The sequence below is a fragment of the Anoplophora glabripennis genome, unplaced genomic scaffold (genome assembly GCF_000390285.2).
Source record: "Anoplophora glabripennis isolate ALB-LARVAE unplaced genomic scaffold, Agla_2.0 scaffold1335, whole genome shotgun sequence".
Lineage (NCBI taxonomy): Eukaryota > Metazoa > Arthropoda > Insecta > Coleoptera > Cerambycidae > Anoplophora > Anoplophora glabripennis.
In genome coordinates this window covers 35,991-56,481 of record NW_019417410.1, presented here as the reverse complement: position 1 = coordinate 56,481, position 20,491 = coordinate 35,991, and the positions used below count along the sequence as shown (strand labels likewise).

General features: G+C 33.3%; 1 protein-coding gene across 1 annotated transcript; it reads right to left on the bottom strand.

Moving 5' to 3' along the window:
• Positions 1-315: 315 nt before the first annotated feature.
• Positions 316-19,698, bottom strand: LOC108914633 (uncharacterized oxidoreductase YuxG). Its single transcript, XM_018720481.1, has 9 exons — positions 19,486-19,698; positions 18,027-18,488; positions 17,713-17,862; positions 17,465-17,516; positions 13,929-13,984; positions 7,719-7,865; positions 4,338-4,799; positions 802-951; positions 316-642 (listed from the first exon to the last, which is right to left on the bottom strand). The coding sequence occupies exons 1-9, from the start codon at positions 19,591-19,593 to the stop codon at positions 571-573; spliced, it is 1,659 nt and encodes a 552-aa protein (XP_018575997.1). The 5' UTR covers positions 19,594-19,698; the 3' UTR covers positions 316-570.
• Between the last annotated feature and the right edge of the window lie 793 nt (positions 19,699-20,491).

Here is a 20,491-nt window from a genome sequence, read left to right as displayed (position 1 = left end):
CTACTAGTGAAATATTCCACTAGTGGATAAAGTATCACTTTAGACGATTCATATGTGTGGATATAAGTCCGATTATAAGGTGATTGTGGATAAAATAAATTATTTGCTCAGAAATCGTTAATTTTACGAAAAAATTACAAGAGACCTTTTTTAGAATGAATCAGGCTATCCTAAATAATTGAAAAATTTTTAATGGTAAGGTAGTAATAAGAAAGAGTTACCTACGTATGAAACAAGTCTTAGGGGTGACTTTTCTTACCCCTTACAACCGTAGGGGAAAATCAACAATTGAGTGCCTTCTTCGATAGCAGAAAATGTCACTTAATTTCATATCTGTCACTTTATTGGTACTTCACAAAAAAATTAAAAACTACTTTTTTGGTATCCTGTTTAAGCGGTTGCAGCTTCACAGGGGGTGTTCAAATGAGATTTACTTTCCCACAGGGAATTCACCTCTTATTTATTTACACTCTGTATATATTTATGAAATAAATTCGCAAGAAGGCATATTGTAGGGTAAAAATAGACCAAATTTGTAAGATACATTTGTTCTTGATATAATAATACAAATTACTTGCTGCTATAAGTGGCCGCTTCAGATCTAAATGATTCATCAACCGACCTTATAGTAAGTTCTTGAATCTGGAAAATAAATTACAATTAATGTTCCAACAATTAAATTCGGTTATTTTTCGGTTGTAAGGTGGCAAATAGCTTTTAGATTTGGCATTTAGCAACCAAAAATATGAAATATTAAACCTCCATTTACGAAAATTTTTGAAAATATCAAAGTTTTCTTACCTGCACGTGAGGAGGTGTTGATAAAACGTACACGACTCCATCTGCAATGTTTTCAGGTTCGATTATTTGCTTTTCTTCAATGAACTTTTTCAACCTTTCCTTGTAAATATCTGGAAAAATTTCTGTGTCTACAGGTCCGGGACTAAGGCTCTGAAAATAGATATTACTGCTTGAAAACACTCACATTATCATTTTAAATTGAATTATTTCGTGATATTTGTTTAGATATATAGTACAAAATATTTAATTTAGTTTAATTCAGGAAAGGGCTAGTCTTAAATTATAAAATACATTGCCTTTGCTAAAGAATAGGCCAAATTTCGTTACTAAATTCTACGGTGAAAATGGGGTAATCCATATAAAAAATTGCCAATAGGCGCTTCATACTAAAACTAATTTTATTCACATTTTGGAAACTTACGTAGTATTCGGTTCAGAAACCAACTAATTTGTAGAATTAGGATTTTTACATAAAGAACAATATCTTGGACCTCTATTATCGAGTATAGTTCATCTGTATTCTAACATCCAGTGGCGTACAAATGCCATTATAAGGGATCTTCTTTAAATGAATGGCCTTTATACTATTTTTAAGATTGTAGTGATACAAGGATTAATGAATTTACCTCTAATGATAAGAAAAATATGACCACATTATATTTATGGCATGTTCTAATACCAAAATCTTTCTTATCAGGACAGGCAAACGCATTAAATCTTATACTCGCATTACTATAATCCTGAAAAGGATCTCTATTCAAATATGTAAAAGTGCGTTTCATTTAAAAAATTAAGAGTTTTGTTTGTCACGATTTTTAAAAGACATTGTTCAAAATTTGTATAACCGCATTATTCTTCTGGTCGATAGCTACTTTTCCTATTTGGCTTTTCCTCTAAACTTAAAAATCACAAAAATGGGTTAACATTTATAATCACATTCGGTGGAAAATAGATGACGCTTGGATTTTAACAGAATTAGATTCCCCACACGAGACTGGTGTGGACTGAACTGTACTGCTTTGGCAATCTGTAATGTTCGAGTAATAAGATTATTTAAATACTTTTAAAAAATTATTAGCATCTACTACACCAGATGTCACATTTCAAGGATTAACTAACTAAAATACACTCTGCAAAAATATTTTAGGAACAGAAAAATTTACAAATTTTCATTAGTGATTTTTGAAAGGCTGTAAATTCGTGAATAACGGTCGTATCGAGAAAAAAAGAAGCATCTTGAAGCTTGAAGATTATAGTTTTGAAATCTTGAGATGAAAAATTTTTTTGAGCATAACTCTCGGTGTAACAAAAGAAATAGTGCATGGCAAAAATTTTGCAATTTTATTTTTTTGATTATCTTCAATTTGTTTTTTATTTATGTTCTGGACGATTATTTCACATTGACATATCGGCAATTGAGTGAAAAGTCACCTTTTTTTTTATCATCTATTAGGTTTTAGAAACCTGAACCACTCCTTGTCAAGGGCATTTAATAAAAATGTAAAAAAATGACTTTTTCTGCTGTTTTGGAAAATCAACGACTATGCGAATATTGCAAAAGGTACCAATGTTTGTAGGTTTTTTTAGCTCAATACATGCCCATGAAATTTTTCCTTTCTTGAATCGTTTTATAAATTTATAAAAAATTTATAAAAAATTAAAGGAAAAGGTTTATTGCTCCTTAAACATCAATTTCGCGTTAAATACTCATCAAATATCAAAAAAAAATCTGGAAAAATCAAGTCATCCAAACCTGTTTGTTTAATTTCAAAAAATACATTTTTTTCTCTACATTCAAAGTATTCAATGCAAAATTGTAAAAACGAGAACACAAAAAAAGTTTAAAAAATCTCGAAAAATTTGTGTTTTTTTTTTTCAAAATTTTGATTTTGTTTTCGATATTTGATAAGTATTTAACGCGAAATTGCGAGAAAACAACGTAAAAAAACCTGTTTCATCTTAATTATTAATTGATGCTTAAGGAACAATAAACATGCTCCTTTAATTTTTTATAAAAATTTAATGATTCAGAAAAGGAAAACGGATCGACCGATCGATGTATTGAGCTAAAAAAAAAACTACAAGCATTGGTACTTTTCACAATATTTGCAAAGTAATCGATGATTTTCTATAACAGCAGAATAAGTTATTTTTATTGAGAAAAAAATTCTTTTTATACTCAGTATTAATTTGATATTTTCAAAACTGGCATCTTCAAGCTTCAAGATGATGAAAATATGCCTTTTTCTTCGATACGACCATCATTCACGAAGTTACAACCTTTCAAAAATCATTAAAAAAAATTGTAAATTTTTCTGCTGCTTTAATTATCACAGCCACACAAAAAAAGAAAAGTAGTCTGTACTTTTCATGCGACATATTTTATCTGTAGTATTTTTGCCTCCTAATCACGAATCCGGTGTCAGAATTGAGCTATCACATCACAGGAATTTCCTAACCTCAAAAAACAGGTAAAAAATGGCAAAAATTAATTAAAAAGTGCTAGGAAAAATACAAACAATGTTTTTTTCTATATTCAAATGTTTATTTATATAGCTAAGACCCCGCCCAACGTGAATCCGCGGTCAGCATTATTGGTTCTTTTTCTAACTCAAAGAAACGGGTCAATTAAAGTCAGATATCACGAATTTTCAAACAATAACAGATTCGCGCCAAATTTGGTATACGGGGGTTTTCTGGGTCGCTGATCACGGATCCGAGGTCAATTTTTCAAAATTCAAAATGGCGGATCCAAGATGGCCGACAAAATTTTCAAAAAAATAACAGAATCGAAGAAAATTTGGTATACAGGGGTTTTCGGGGTCGCTGATTACGTATTCTAGGTCAGAATTGCGAAACTCATTTTGTAATATTTTACTTTATAACCTGAGTATCCAATCATGTGTTAATCTACTTTTTTCGGCAATATCTTGTTCTTTTTTTCTGTAAAAAATCTATTCACGGGTTGAATTTTGTAAATCTAATCTAGGATTCATTATCAACAACCCCGAAAACCCCCTTTTACCAAATTTGATGCGAATCTGTTATTTTTTGCATATTTGGTCGGCCATCTTGGATCCGCCATCTTGAATTTTGTAAAATTGACCTCGGATCCGTGATCAGCGACCCCGAAAACCACCGTATACCATATTTGGCGCGAATTTGTTATTTTTTGAAAATTCGTGATATCTGACCTTAATTGACCCGTTTTTTTTGAGGTTAGAGAAAGAACCATCAATTCTAACTGCTAATTCACGTTCGACGGGTTCTTAACTAACTTTTTCTAGTTTTCCTAGCACTGTTTCGTGAAAGGAGGCAAAAATACTACTGATAACATATGTCGCATGAAAAGTACAGACTACTTTTCTTTTTTTGTGTGGTTGTGTTTTGAGTTATTTGGTGAGTTTATGATTAAAACCAAGATCAATTTTTTTGAATTCAACAACCTGTACCTTAGAAACAAAGGGTTTTTAGACAAGTTTGTATGTGAATTTGCCCACATTTGGCCCATTCATTAACAGACACCGTATAATTACCGTAATTTTTATCTTTGACTTTAAACTGAGCAGTTCCAGCCTCAAAGTTTCCGCTAACGCAGTCACCGCAAACTTGCTGGCAGAATAAACATTAGCGTCTGGAAACTTCGTTACTTGATGTCCTGCAATACTATTGATGTGAATTATATGACCATCTACTTTGTTCGCTCTCATATCCCTTATGGCTTCTCTCGTGGCTATGGACAAACCCAGAACGTTGACATTAAGAGTGTTCTTCCAAATTTCAGTGTCTCCATCTGCAAGTGATGTGGATCCCGTAACACCAGCGTTGTTGATGAGAATGTGAACTGGGCCTAAGTTTTCTTTGACCCACTTGAAAGCGTTTATAATGTCTTCCTCTTTAGTCATGTCTGTCTTGATGGGGTGGAGCTTGCCTTTCTTGTTAGAAAGCTCTTTTGCCAGCGCGTCCAAGCGATTTTTTCTTCGCGCCAAACCAGCTACCTAGATTAAAAAAAATACCAAATGAAACTTAATTAATATAAGTGGGAACTATAGTTTCAATTTTTGAGAAACTGATACATATTTGTTGAAGTTGACAGTATATAGAGCAGAGCAGCAGATATAATGGTATAGGTACCGTAATTTTTTAAAACAAAAGTGTTACTATTAAACATCTTTATTAAAAAATACTTTAACAGCATAAACTTCTACATATTATTTATATTTAGAGACCTAATAATCTTTTTTTAAGATAAAAATTCAACATTAGAAAAAAGTTTTGGGACGTCTCTCCCCTGGCTGTTGGGAGACATTGAGTCCTCTGGCTGGTATTATATTAGTTGTGTCTATCATTCTCAGTTCAATTCAAATATCAAGAAACTTATTTGGGAAAAAAGTATTTATTGAGTTAAATCTAAAACAGGGTTGTATCGATTGAGTCAGAGAATGAATTTAAGAAATTAAGAGTTCGATTTCTCATAAATTTTATCAATGATATCTAATTCAATATTTCCTCAATTCCTGACTAGGTCTGGACATATTGTAACAAGAAAAAGACTCTTGTACGTCGTCTAAAATGAAGTTAGATGCCGATATTTTTGATAATTTGTAGGAAATAGTGAATGTATTTTGTAAATTTGCTAAAAAAATCATTGTGCTAATAGCAATTCCAATATCTTATGATTTGAAAATATACCTGATAGGCCAGGAAATATAGAGTTGGACGCGACTTTTTGTTTCAGCAAGCTGAATTATTTATCATTATAGATACTAAATATTATGTACAATAACATATTAGTTTCCACAGTCATAAAAATGGGGGGAAGATTGTTTACAGACTGATTAATTGTATGATTTTTACGTACATTCACATTTTTCGCTTACAACTTTTTCCGTTCATTTCCACGAGAAAACAGTAGAGTACTTTTTTTTCGTCTTCAAAAGACTTCGAGCGTCAAAAAATATTGATTAGATCAAAAGTTATAAACAGAAGAAATTTATTTATTACTTTTGAATTAAACATTTATAAACTGCGTTATTATCACCAGAACGTTTTGGCATCGCATCCTCTCATTCCTTATCACTGTCTAATAACTCGCACGAAATCTGGAATCGGTAAGTTGAATAGTTTACAAATTATGACCTTATAAACAAATTAACTAATTATTAGTCTGGACATTCCCAAGAATCTTCCACAATCGCACTGATTTTTTTCATGGTAGATTTCATAATAATACATTGAAATCTATAATTTCAAATTTGCAACCTGAAAAGTTTTTTATTTTTTAGCCTTATTTGCAAAATTAAATATACGACGCACGCGCGTGATATAATTATATATTATTACATATTTGGAAAGCTTACGAAAAGAGCTTTAAGTTAAAAAAATCGTCAAGATTCATTGAAAAGCAACGGAGTTACAGACTATCAAAATATATTATTTTCAAGCGAATTTCGCTTTTTTAACGGCAGGACTATGAATATTATCGTCAATTTCTTCGGACTCGCTGTCGTAACATACTTCCACAAATAAAATATTTTTGTCTGGGAGAGTACTCGGATTGCCGGTTATGACAGTATTTTTTTGCCGCTACCAACCTAATTTGTTTAACAATAGGCCGTCAGCTTTGACAGTCTGTCTGTCTGACTCTATTTTAATTCGTAATAATATTTCAATTTTCTATTTCTGTGTAACCTATTTTAATTAAAAAATAATACAAACTGTCAATCAATAACAATGTTATCATGACATTACCTGTCATTGTCATGGCCTAGCATATAACATTGTCCATGAGTAATTAGGCCTCTCACGGCCTAATTAGTGAGATTTAGTTAAAATAGCTATACGCATTTTGGACCATATCAATTTCCGATATGTCAAAATATATTACAATTAAATCTGTAAATCTTTACGTAATTGGAAAAAGACAGAAGTGCTTGAAAGAGGCCTACTTATTTTCTTAATAAAAAACACTGTTTTCTTTTTTTAATAGTATCTCGCTTATTGTTAGAGATGGAACGTTCTGTCCAAATATGTAAAAATATACAGGGTGCTCCATATAAATCAATAAACTTAACAATTTGCGACTTCATTTGTTTTTCAAATATCATCTTCTAAAAATTCATAAAGAAACTTTTGTACCTTAAATTTTTTTATAACTCTTAAAACAAAAAAGTTAAAGGAGGGGTCAAAATATATAGTGAATCACCCTGTACAAAGAAAATTGAAGTACGTTTAGTTTAAGGCAAACGCATTTTATTCACCTATAGGTCATCCCCACGACCTGTTTATTAACAGAGTACAAGGTCAACAGTCTAGACGCTACCTATGTGACGAAGCTATTCAAAATTGTGAATTATTTGATTGATTGTCTTGAAATTCTGAATAGATTGAAATTTAATATACCTCATTTGAATTAATGGCACTGTGACTTGACTTCCAATATTTTTTAGACACACACATTTTATCATCGTCAACATTAAATTGAATTGCAAGAACTGTATGTTCCTGCAAGGCCCATCTGACCTTTTTTATACCTCTGTTTCTAACTATCAAAACTATGATAGTGGAGTCCTAGTACATACAACGTACATCCTTGTTCCTGTGTTTTCTCTTGTTTATTTTGAGCGATGTATTTGTATTTAACATTTCACATTTACATTACATAAATTTTCACTTATTCTCAATGTAAATAAATCAAATTCTTTAATTTATTCACGAAAATAAATTTTTTAACTTTTTCAGTAATTTTTTTTATAAATTCTCTTGCCCTGGTTTGAGAATCTGAAATATGCAGCATCTTCTTAAATGATGTGTATCAAACCAACTCAAGAAAAAGAATAATTTTATAATCAATTTAAATTATATGTTTGTGTTGCTATTTTATTGCTTTTAATTCCTAATTAAAAGATGCTACTTACAATAAGACCTTGTTCCACCAACGCCACTGCAATGGCATGCCCAATTCCTGAACTAGCACCAGTGACTATGGCCACTTTGCCCACCCAACGATCCATAGACAGCACCATTGTATTTTTTTTTACCTCACAGTATACTGAATATCTACTCTCGTATTATAGACTTTTTATCTCTATTTACGGTATCTTTAGTTATTACTTTTAATATATTTTTATCTCAAATAATCATTTATAAATAATTACAAAATGTGTCTATAAAATTATTTTAATTATATCTATACCGAGTGGTCGCGCTATAATTTATATTCAGGACAACGTATGATGTGGGATAATGTTTTAAAATTCATTTTTTTTATTGGACGTAATAAAAATATGGCTTTTAAAGTTGATTTATACCACAAGTTTCCTTTTTTAATTGTTGAGGTAGTTACAGTCTGGCAGAAACGACTAATGACGTCACCAATTATATGTTTTCCTGAAACATACCCAAATTGTTTCCCCTCAAGAGTCTCAAAAGAAATACCACCTAAAAATCACATTAGCGGTGGAAGGATCAAGTAGTCGTTGGAAAATAATTGAATGTTCGTTGTTTAAAGTTCCTAAATGCCACAAAATGCTTGTCATTACTCAATACGAGTGTCAAACGTATAACTTTTGTGCTTACAAAATGTTCTCATTCAGAAAACGTTGATATGCTGCTGATTTACGACGAGTCTCAAAAAATATTGAAGAAAGGTATCCAGAGCGCCTCATTCCTGATCATAGAACCTTTGGAAGCGACCTTGCAACGAAATGAAGATGCATTTTCTGTTCGGAAAAATCAAATAATTGATCGAAGGGTAAGAAACAATGTTAATACAGCTAGACTGTTACAGTATTTCGAACAAAATCCACGAAATTCCATACGGCAGGATAGCCGGTAACTGAATTTGGATATGTATGTATGTATGTATGTATGTATGTATGTATGTATGTATGTATGTATGTATGTATGTATGTATGTATGTATGTATGTATGTATGTATGTGTATGTATGTATGTATGTATGTATGTATGTATGTATGTATGTATGTATGTATGTATGTATGTATGTATGTATGTATGTATGTATGTATGTATGTCGGAGGGGTGGTGGAATTGTCTTCTCGAGTACTTTTCTTCAAACCATCCTATTTTACTTCACGGGTGGCTTGGTGGCAAAGTCTCGTACAGTTTATGTATGATAGCATGGTCTTGAGTTACAGAGATTTTCTTGCTCTGTTCTCGTTACCATTTATCGGGGACCACACTCGTGCGGCAAATGTTGGGCGACGCAGGTTTCTGGTAGGCTGCCACAGCCACGTCCCCGAGCCTGCCTTAGGTCACCCATCCAAATTCCAGCCCACGTCCGTGATGCTTGCCTCGGCAGATCGAAATCCCCTTTGAATTTGGATAAATCAGCCGTTCAACGAATTTTAAAGACCAATGGGTATCATGACTACAAAATTCGGTTTCGAGTATTTGCCTGAGCGTCACATTGAAAATAGACTTAATTTTATAGCTCAAATTGTAGTAAATGTAAAAACTGTTGATCACAACCTTTTTCGGCGTGTTCTTTGGGTGGACGAAAATCGATTTGTCAGTAATGGTTTTCCAAACAGGCGCAACTAACATTACTGGTCTATTGAAATTCCCCACATTGTAAATCCAGTCCAAAACCAAGACTATTTTGGAGTAAATGTATGGTGCGGCATCATGGGTAGGCCTTATTTTTATGAACATACATTGAACAGCGTGAGTTACCTAAATATCCTACAAGAAGAACTTGTCAGAAGGAAGAAGAAGAAGAAGGTCAGGATTGTGCAGCAACACTTAGATAACACTTTCCCAGAGAAATGGATTGAGCTTAATGGACCTATTCAGTGGCCCGGCAAGTCACCAGATCTAACACCCCTCGATTTTTTTTATGGGGGGGTTTTAAAATATAAAGTTTACAAAATATCTTCGCTAGATATTAATCATTTGAAAGAAAAAATCACAAACGGTTGTAATGAGTTAAACGACGAAATGTTAATAAACGCAGTCCACAAAGAAGTCAGGCGAAGATTGGATGTGTATTGAGATAAGATATAGAGAATATATTTGTAATATGTATGAAGTGTGAAAGCGTTTGCCTCATTTTTTAAGTTTAGTTGTTATCATCACCTTTTGTTTTAACTGTACTAAAGAATTATAGAGTTTAATCCTTTTATTTATCGTTAATGATATTTATGCACTTTAAACAACGAACATTGAATTATTTTCCAACGACTACTTGATCCCTCCACCGGTAATGTGATTTTTAGGTGGTATTTCTCTTTAGGACGATATTGCTTATAATTTTTAAACGGGAAGTAATACAGAAAAATTTCTCTAATAAAAGTGTATTAGAAAAAAGAGAGCTTTTTAACAGGAAAAAAATTGGGTATGTTTCTGGAAAAAATATAATTGATGACGTCATTACTCGTTTCTGTCAAATCCCAAAAATAATACTTTCGATTGAAAATGGAGTTTACCTCCTCATCCCATTTAACTTTTTAATTTTATTTAAATTTTTTGTATCCTCACAGTAGGCCCATACTATCAAGTTTGAGACACCCTGTACAATATTTGTTGAGATAGAATCTCAAGAAAAGAATAAGCCAATAAAGTTCTGTTTTCGGAACTACTGTAACAATTTACCGCGAGCGTGCCTTGAAATTTTCCTCGTACCTATATCTTCCTACCTCGGGTGTCGAATGCGGTTAATTCCAAGAAAGTGACGTAGGGGCCTCCTTGGAATTCTATCTCCAGAAATATTGTACGGACTGTAACTAAACTAGTAGTTCAAATTAAGATTTTTGTGACCGCACACTGTATAGTATCAACAGCCTTGAATTTAAGAGTGAATTTGGTTTTTATCAAGTACTTCACTTAGGTAATTTTATATTTTGTCTGAAAATGTTTATAATCAGTCTTATAGGAAATTTAATTCTCTACAATTTGTCTATTAGCATTTTTAGTCCACGGTTGAGATATTCCGACTTAAATCTAAAAAAATTTTGGTTAATTAACCCATAATCAAATTTGTAGGGAATACAATTTTCTTTGATTCTCACTTTTTCTCGTAGGATCCATGTTCTAGGCCTTGCGTTTATTAGAGTATGGAAATAATGAATTATTTTTCAGACTATTCGATGACTTAAAAAAAAACACTTTTAAATCGATTTTAGATTATTTAATTGATTACATATTTTGATTCCATCAGACCTTTTACATGTGTCTTATCCCACTTAAAGATCTTGATAACAAACATGTACATCGCAATAAAAGAAAATTATGGTTCAGTCTGTACGTATATAGCTCTCAACTGATTAATTCCATTTATTTAAAGACTTATCTCAGTTGTTACATTTTTATCAGTTTTGTCGGCGACCTTAACGTAATGACTTGCAATATACACGTACTTAAATTTACCTTATTTTGTTAATACAGGGTGTCCCGAAATTCATGCAACAAAATTTGGTCACAGATTCTTAAGACAAATTTAGGGGACCCGTATTTTTTATTTTTGCCAAGTGGCCCCCTCTTTCGGAGTTACAGCCCCCCTGAAGTCCGTCCCTAATCTTTTTTTAATATCTCAGAACCCTGTTGTACGAGAATGACTAAATTTGGTACACAGGGGTTTTATGGCATGTGGAATCTGATGGTGCTCCGTTTTTTTGGCGGGGAGACCCCTTAAGACAATTTTTCGTGGGCCCCCTTGTCTTTGGAGCCAAAAAAATTTAGTCGCATATTTAAATTTCTTAAAAATTATCAGTCCACTAGAAAGCCATTAAATTTAGAAACTTTTTGTCTCTTTATACTTATTTCGTAAAACGCAAAGTCAAAATGTGATCGAATGCATATCGTTATTTGCCATTTTCCTCAAAAACATTGCGTTTTACGAAACAAATATCAATAGACAAAAAAGTTTCTAAATTCAATGGCTTTCTAGCTAACTAATAATTTTAAAAAAAATCAAATTTGCGACCAAATTTTTCTGGTTCCAAAGACAATGTGGCCCACGAAAAAGTGTCTTAAGGGGGTTTCTCGCCAAAAAGCGTAGCACTGTGAGATTCCACATGTCATAAAACCCCTGTGTACCAAATTTAGTGATTCTCGTACAACATGGTTTTGAGATAAAAAGACTTCTTACGGGCAGATTTCAGGGGGCTGTAACCCGAAAGAGGGGGCCACTTGGCAAAAAGAAAAAATACGAGTCCCCTAAATTTGTCTTAAGAATCTATGACCAAATTTTGTTGCATGAATTTCGGGACACCCTGTATAAACTACATTATTTTTATTTTATTATAAAGGTTAAACTAAATCAAGCAAATTCAAATATTCTTTTTACAAAATCTAATCAAATGAAGTTAAACAATGTCACCTCAAGGTCATTTCAAGGTCAAATTGAGAAAAAGCCGAGCAATCAAGTCCGACCACATGTTATGCAGGATTTTGGGGTCGCTGAATTCGAATCCGAGGTCAGTTTGTCTGTATCAGGTTATTTGAAGGTCATCTCAAGGTCATTTGAAGGTCATTTTAAAGTTAATTTATGGAATAAAGTCGGCGGAAAAACGAGGAATAGGTGGCGGGGTGTGTGGGGACAGTAGGAGAAAAGTCAAGAGATTGACAGGAGATACAGGAAATCAGGAGTCTGGAAGAATCAGCTTCTGTGTTACATTAAATTACTACTCCAAGAGATCACTGACATTCCAGATCATCTAGAAAAGCAGAAGAAGCTCTGAAGTATTGTAGATAACTAAATTGAAGGATCTAAGGTCAGATATCTGTTACTGTATCTATCCGCGAACACCACATTCCTGTTTGGAGACACTGAGCGCCACCACATAGTAGTTAGATTTAGCAATCGTTTGTAAGCCGTCAGGCTATTAATGTCAATTGTCATTGGAATCGAGTAATAATAGTATATTATTCAACGAGCGTATAATGATGGGTATTATTCACGAGGTGAAGTTTACGGCCACGAGCCGCAGGCGAGTGGCCTAAATCACCGAGTGAATAATACCCATTATACGGGAGTAGAATACTATACTTTATCCACGACTACTAAATATTTTTGTTGAAGTTTTTTTTGAAATGTTTCGAAAAACATGGTATGTTAAGAAACAGATATACGACTCGCACAAATGAAGTCGCTGATGGCTCAGTGTAGATGCTCTTTCCCTTCCAACCGCGGGTCCCGGGTTCGAATCCGGTCTAGGAAAATTCACTTTTTGTACAGCACTGAATTGAAAATATTTAGTGGTTTACACGATAAAATTTTAAAAACGGATTGTTTGTAGCAGAACAATATAATATTATAGCTAAATTAAGGAAGCATCTGACAGTAGTGATTAATGACTCATTAATCACTGCCGTGATTAATAGGTATTATTAAGGTCGAGCAAACAGACGTATAATGGGTACATTATACAATAGTCGTGGATAAATATTGTAATAATCTACTACGTATCAGTTCTTCCTGTACCTACACCAACTTTCTTAATTATTGTAAACCTAAGCCCATAGGTCTAGGGGAGTACACCGTTCTTATAGTCGCTCAGTCCGAATCCGAAGTCCATTTATATGTATTAATAAATCAAGCTCAAGCTTATTCCAAAGTTGATTTGAGAAAAATTACTTCTGGTAGGGTCAGTGAGAGGCGATTTCAGAATTAATTTCACGATTATAAAATATATAGTGCGCATGAATTAAATCTTGGAGATTTTGAACCGTGAAAACAATTTATTTCTCAGTTCTTAGTTGCATTAGATGATCCTAATTTGTATAACCACATTTTGTGGACAGACGAAAGTCATTTTATTAGTCATGGCATTCCAAACCGGAAAAATACTCATCATTGGTCGGACGAACACCCACATAGTATTACAGAAGTTCAAAGGGAGGGTGACTTTAGTGTCAATGTATGGTGTGGAATTGTAGGGCGCCATTTACTAGATCCATATTTTTATGATGGTGTCTTAACGGGACAAAGGTATTGCAATTTTCTTGCAAATGAAATTCCTATTCTTATGGAAAATGTGCCACTTCAAATTAGGAGATACCTGTGGTTTCAACTGAACAGGGCGCCTTACCATAATACTGCAGTTGTTCAAAACTATTTAAATTTGCACTTTAAAAATAAGTGGATAGGTACTAATGGCCCTTTACAATTTGCTCCGAGAGCCCCAGATCTAACCCCTCTTGATTTCTTCTTGTGGGGAGCCCTAAAAAATATTGTGTATAAAACTAAAACAAACAGTATTGATCATTTGAAGCAGAAAATCACTGCTGCATGTGCTGAGATACGTGGCAATATTTTAAAAAAAAGTAACGTCCAGTGAACTAAGAAAACCTTACGAATTGTGTTTAAATAATAATGGTGCTCACATTGAACCTATTAGAACATTAAGTATTGTGTTTATTTATTTTTGTGTTTATTTATTTCAGTTGATATTCCTTTTCTATTTTCGTATTTCAGTTGATATCCTTTATATTGTTGTGGTCTCCCTTATATGATAGGTGGGTTTGTAATTCTTACAAATTAATGTAATCGCTGTATACACAGTTGTGTTATTAAATTGTTTATAGTGAATACGTTTTTTATTGTAAATAGGACCATAGCTATTGATATACTGAACCAGCAAGAGCATTGAAAAAGATCTATATCGCTGACTACGTCGTTGCAATAATAATTAAGAGATAGAGAAATTCACTAGCGAATTTTTAAATAATGGGAACATAAAGAAATGTTATATAGGAAAAATATTCAAAGTTAAGGGATCTTTATCGTGGCATTTTAAAAAACGTATGTTGCTGGAACAAAATTTTTTGAAGCGCCGCGACGCCTAGCGTCGTAAAGATAATTTCTGTATTTGTGACCTAACTTCTAGTAAAAGTAAGCAAAAATTAAATAGTTTCTAAAATAATTTATTTTTCTCGTCCATTTCCCAGAAAAACTAATCTTTTCAGTTAAATCGATCACCCTGTACTTATAAATGAAAGTAAACAATTTTATATGTAGGACTAGGCAAGTGAATGTTATAAGAATATTTACATCTGGAGTTATATATATAAAAAAGTTAGTATTTTCGTAGATTTCAGTACCTAAAGCCTTGATGGTTTGATCGTTTTTTGTACCTGTTTATTCGTTTTACTTTGAAAATACTAAGGTGGCATGACATAGCATTCCAATTATTTGATAAGCTTTAGATTATTCAGTTATTAAATGTTTGAAATTATTTGTCTTTGCAGAAAACACTATTTAAAAAATTTGGCGCCCTTAAGTTAATGGGTAATAAATCTAAAGTTCAAGTCGCTTTTACGTAAGTCACTTAGGGTGACCTTCGCAACTGATCAAAGTGAATTATCAAGAACTCATTTACATTTATATGTTTCGCTCAAGTATTATTGAGATACTGACCTCAAATTTAGATCAAACTTAACGTATCATTTCTGAACCATTTTATGAGCGTAATCATATAAAATCTCTGCTGTGAACATTTTCTCTTTTTTACTAGGACAATTTTAAAAAAATAATAATTTGAATGTCTATACTACAGAAAATTGTAATGAATTGTGGAAACTCACATCTTTAATCGTTTTCAAAATATTTACATTAAGAGAATTCTGTGAAACGGATGTATTTATTAAATACAGAAATCGCACTTTTTGTAAGACAATGATAGAACATAAATTCATCTAAATAAACTATAAAAGAGTTGAAATACACTAATTACGCCCCCCCCCCCTTAATAAACTAAAACATGTATCAACCAACAGAAAAACTGGATATAGACGCCCCGCTATAGCAGTAAATGGACTAAAAAAAATCGATGAATTGACGTCCGCTATTTTATTGTTGAAATGTGCAGGGGAAGGCTGTAGAAAAGGTGGATCATCTCGTGAGTAATTTATTTTCATTAGCAACATTATTTTGTTTTAGAACAATTTGGTTCAACAGACGAAATATGCGCAATAAAAAGACCTACAAAATGCCGTCTGATAAATTAAAATCGGATAAATCGTTTAAAAGTTATTGCAAAAAAACAATAAAAACCGTGGAAAAACCAGCATTTTTTAATTATCCGTAACTGGATTGATATTTGTTGCAATTTTATAAATATACCTAAAAGTTGTGAGTTTTATTGTTCTTCAAAACTGTGCCAAAGATGGACGCTGTGGGGCCAATATAGACTACAAGCCCATCGGAAATTTTCAAGGGGTCATTTGACCCAGCATGAATTACTTATAAATCAATACTATCACATATAACAATAACTTTAGAAACTATGCCGTCAATTCTTGTTGGTACAGGTGAGTACACAGGTAAGCTAAACCTGTCCACCAAGGGGGAGAGGGGGGGGGGGGTTTCGGCAAAACATTTTTGTACGGCATTTCTGTGTATAGGTTGTACAAAAAAAATGAACCTCGACCTAATGCCGTACAAAAATAGCAATACCGGAAGGCTGAAAAATTTTTGATTTTCCGAAAATGTTGGCGCGGGTTTTGGTGATTTATTACAGTACGGCATTTATACTGCAAGTTTCGGATCGATACGTTGTAGTATAACAACCCTAGGTTCGACAAAAAAATAAGTAAACGTAGTTGTGGCCAAAAATATGTGATCGTCATAAGGAATCCCTACGTTGTATGTTTCTATTTTTTAATTGACCGGAAGGCACTGGCTACTAACTTTGTAGAGGGGATGTATGGTTTAATTATATAAAACAAAAGCAGAGTAAATACACCTAACTTTTATTTACATACAATTCAAATTAAACATGTGACAAATAGAAAGAACAACAAAAACATTAACAACCCTTAAACATAAAAGGAGAGTGCCAGGCTCACCTAGAGCTCCTGCGGGGAAAGAGCATGGCAGAGAAACCCACGATCGTAGCTCTTACCACCCAAATATAAATACAAAACAACCGCTAACCAAAGGCTTACATTAAGAACCTTTGCTAATGATAATTAAGACCTGTCTCATTTAATGTGTCACTACATGTCATCTGTTAACCCCATATTAGTCATACACACTTCCACGTAAAACTGAAAGAGATTTGGTGTTAGTTAGCCGGCAGAGCCGGAAGGTACTGAGGTCCCATCATACAGGAGGCTACTCAGCTAAAGTTGAGATTTCGGAAGGTCCTTCATAACACTGGAGTCCCATACGGGAGGCAATCGAGCTTAATCCAGATTCGTTCCGCACGGGCGAAAATGTTAGTAACTGCAACAAGGCTCGTATAGACGTGTGACAAAGTGAACACAAGAAATCAAAGAACAACATGATCTTGTTTAAAACAAGTTGAATGTGAAATAAAGAAGTCGTTATTGCACTATCTGGGCGGTCTCGACAAAATACATATTTGAACATGTCATAAATAATGAACAACCTTAAATAATAATTGTAACAATTTTATATTAGAAAAATATGCGCCCCTAAGCGTAAGACAATGAAGGCTAAACATATACAGAATTATTATCATGAGACATATATATTTTACGAACAACGTCATCATTTCTCTATCGCACGGATTTCTATGATTTACTTTATCGCTCTCACGTAACGGCCGATGAACCATGGGGACTTTCCGACCCTGTATATAAATAATTTCAAACGGAATATAGGTAGTCTAATAACAGACCAAACTTATTAATATTGGTTTATTAACAGTACAGTAACATAAATTCCTAGTTAGTACTTATTTCGGATCTAAATGACTCATCGACTGACCTTATAGTAAGTTCCTGAATCTGAAAACAGAATTGCAGTTGAAATATGAAATATTAAATTTGTGCTTTTTTAGATATCGTATTCAATATATAAAAAAAATTTATAGACTACATTACTACAACAAAAAAATGACGGTAGAAGTATCGTAAAGGAGAACAAATAATGTATTTCTTATTATATGCAGTATTTAACTGAAATCTTTAAGAATTTTCTTACCTGTACATGTGGAGGAGTCGATAAAACGTAAACTACGCCATCTGCAACATTTTCGGCTTCGATTATTTGCTTGTTTTCAACGAATTTTTTAAATTGTTCTTTAAAGACGTCTGGAAATATTTCCGTGTCGACAGGTCCAGGGCTGAGGCTCTAAAAATAAATATTTCTGCTTTAGAAGCAATTCTGATTTCCAAATAGAAACTTACTATACAGCTACTGACTAAAATGCAATTAGATCTATACAGGAACAATATTTATTTTAGTTGCATGTGTAACTTAGCAAAGTACGATTTTAAATTATAAAGTAAAACTACCGTAATTTTTATTTTTGGCTTCAAGTTGAGAAGCTCCAGTCTCAAAGTCTCCGCCAAGGCCGTCACCGCAAATTTGCTGGCAGGGTACAAGTTAGCGTTTGGGAACGTGGTCACTTGATGTCCCGTAACACTGTTGATGTGAATTATGTGACCGTCTACGTTATTTTCTCTCATATCCCTTATAGCTTCTCTTGTAGCTATGCACAAACCGAGGACGTTGACATCGAGAATGTTTTTCCAAATTTCAGTGTCTCCGTCTGCAAGAGTAGTCTTTCCAAAAACGCCAGCGTTGTTGACAAGAACGTGTATTGGGCCAAGGTTTTCCTTGATCCATTTGAAGGCGTTCAGGATGTCTTCTTCTTTACTTATGTCCGTTTTGACTGGGTGGAATGTACCTTGTTTGTTGGAAAGCTTTTGGGCTAACGCATCCAGACGATCTTTCCTTCGTGCCAAACCAGCAACCTAAAGTAAGAAAAATTTATTTAAACACGTAGTAAAGCCTTTGACACTTATTTTTTTTAATTATCGAGTACTCTTCCATTCTTAAGTCATGTGGATTTCAGAACGAAGCTAACTTACTTATTCAATCTTATTTATGAACTTAAATTTTGTCATGTGAGGTTTCTGGGGATGCTAAATGCTCTGGAGTTATTAATGTTTGGCTATATCATACAGGGCGTTCAGTGCAGTACTCCACGGGAACATTTTAGGTCCTAACTTTTTTGAGGATAATCTTTTTGCCCCTTTTGTCGCTTGCTGTTATGGCAAATTTTATTCTAAACAAAAAAGGTGCTCTTGTAAGAAGTGATAAAATTTGCCCGTTTTCGAGAAAAACCAGTCATAGAGCGCCAAAGTCAAGCAGCTAGTATAACTAAAAAAATATTTTCAACGCCCTGAATCTTGAAAACGGAAAAAGATACGCCCATGGTTCATAGGAACAAATTGTAATATTTTTTGAAATTCTGAGGCCCTGAATTTATGCTAGTGTTTTTCAGAACACCCTGTATAAACGCCATCCATATTATGACAATTATATGTTAAATACTTCACTAGCATGACTATTATATATTGATCTGAAAACTGAATATCAAATTGGAGATTCAACTCACATACAATAATACACTGATGACTTTAAAAACCTATTGATTTTAGAACGTCCACAATAGAACGTTATTTTCATGAATTCTTAGAACTCAAAAATTTATTTGTACAAGTAATTTCGATCAGTTTTGTGTTGCAAAATTTATATAAAAGACATATTATTATAAATCCTTCAAAACTCCCAAACTATTAAAATTAGATCTTAAAACTATTCTCAATTTCTCTCTCCAGATATGCACCAGTTAACAGATTCTAATTGTAAGTAGCATAGTGGTTTTGGACTTACTTCATTTGTAAAAGTTTTCCAATTCCTTATAATAAACCTAACACTTTATCTCATTAGCTAGAATTTACTTACAATAAGCCCTTGTTCTACCAAAGCTTCTGCAATAGCAGCTCCGATACCTGAACTAGCTCCGGTGACTACGGCCACTCTGCCGACCCATCTCTCCATAGATAACACCATTTTTTTGCTCACTGTTCACTCCGCAGGAAAATATTTGCTATAACATGTAAAATATTATATTTATAAAAATATTACGTATTGTCTTTCTTTTAGGTTCAGTGTAGATCGAGCGGTACAGAGATTCATAATGTCTTTATGGTCTTTATATATTTTTTTAATGATAAACAGTATCACATACTGATAACATTATTTATTTATAGTTTGTGTGCATCCAATTTTGCAACGCAACCATCGAGACTATCAAAACCGGTCTAAACAAACTGAACCACATAAAATAATTTAAATAATTATAAAACATGCTGTATACAGGCTTGTTACAAATTCGCTTCTCACTACAGGGATCTCGAAAACGGTAAGAGATACAAACTAGCTTAAATGGGGGCAAAGTTGCGTAATCAGGGGACCAACATTATGCTTCTAAAAAATCAAGGCTATCATGATTAATTTTCGAAATATTTGGAAAAAAACGAAATTTTGGAAATCCGTTTTTATTTCATTTCAGCCTTGTTTGAGGTGATATTCAAAAAAGAAGAACACTTTCCCATGGCCTTTCATGATGGTCCTGGAGAGATGAAACGTTACAGTTAAAAATTGATTATGCCATTCGATAGAGGGTAAAAAGTGGCCATAGTAAGTGTTCTTCTTTTTTCAATATCGCCTCAAATAAGGCTGAAATGAAACAAAGACGGATTTACAAAATTTCGTTTTTTTTTCAAATATTTCGAAAATTAATCATATTAGCCTTGATTTTTTAGGGGCATAAGTTGGTCCCCTGATTACGCAACTTTGCCCCCATTTAAGCTACTTCGTACCTCTTACCGTTTCCGAGATCCCTGTAGTGAGAAGCGAATTTGTAACAGCCTGTATACGGGACGTTCCATGTCAACAGTGACAGCGT

Excerpts from the sequence above, each read along its gene's own strand:
- LOC108914633 (XM_018720481.1), bottom strand. The coding sequence starts at position 19,593 with ATGGTGTTATCTATGGAGAGATGGGTCGGCAGAGTGGCCGTAGTCACC. Across the intron at positions 17,517-17,712 it reads CGACTCCTCCACATGTACAG|ATTCAGGAACTTACTATAAG; the intron begins GTAAGAAAATTC and ends TTCTGTTTTCAG. Across the intron at positions 643-801 it reads CAACACCTCCTCACGTGCAG|ATTCAAGAACTTACTATAAG; the intron begins GTAAGAAAACTT and ends TTTATTTTCCAG.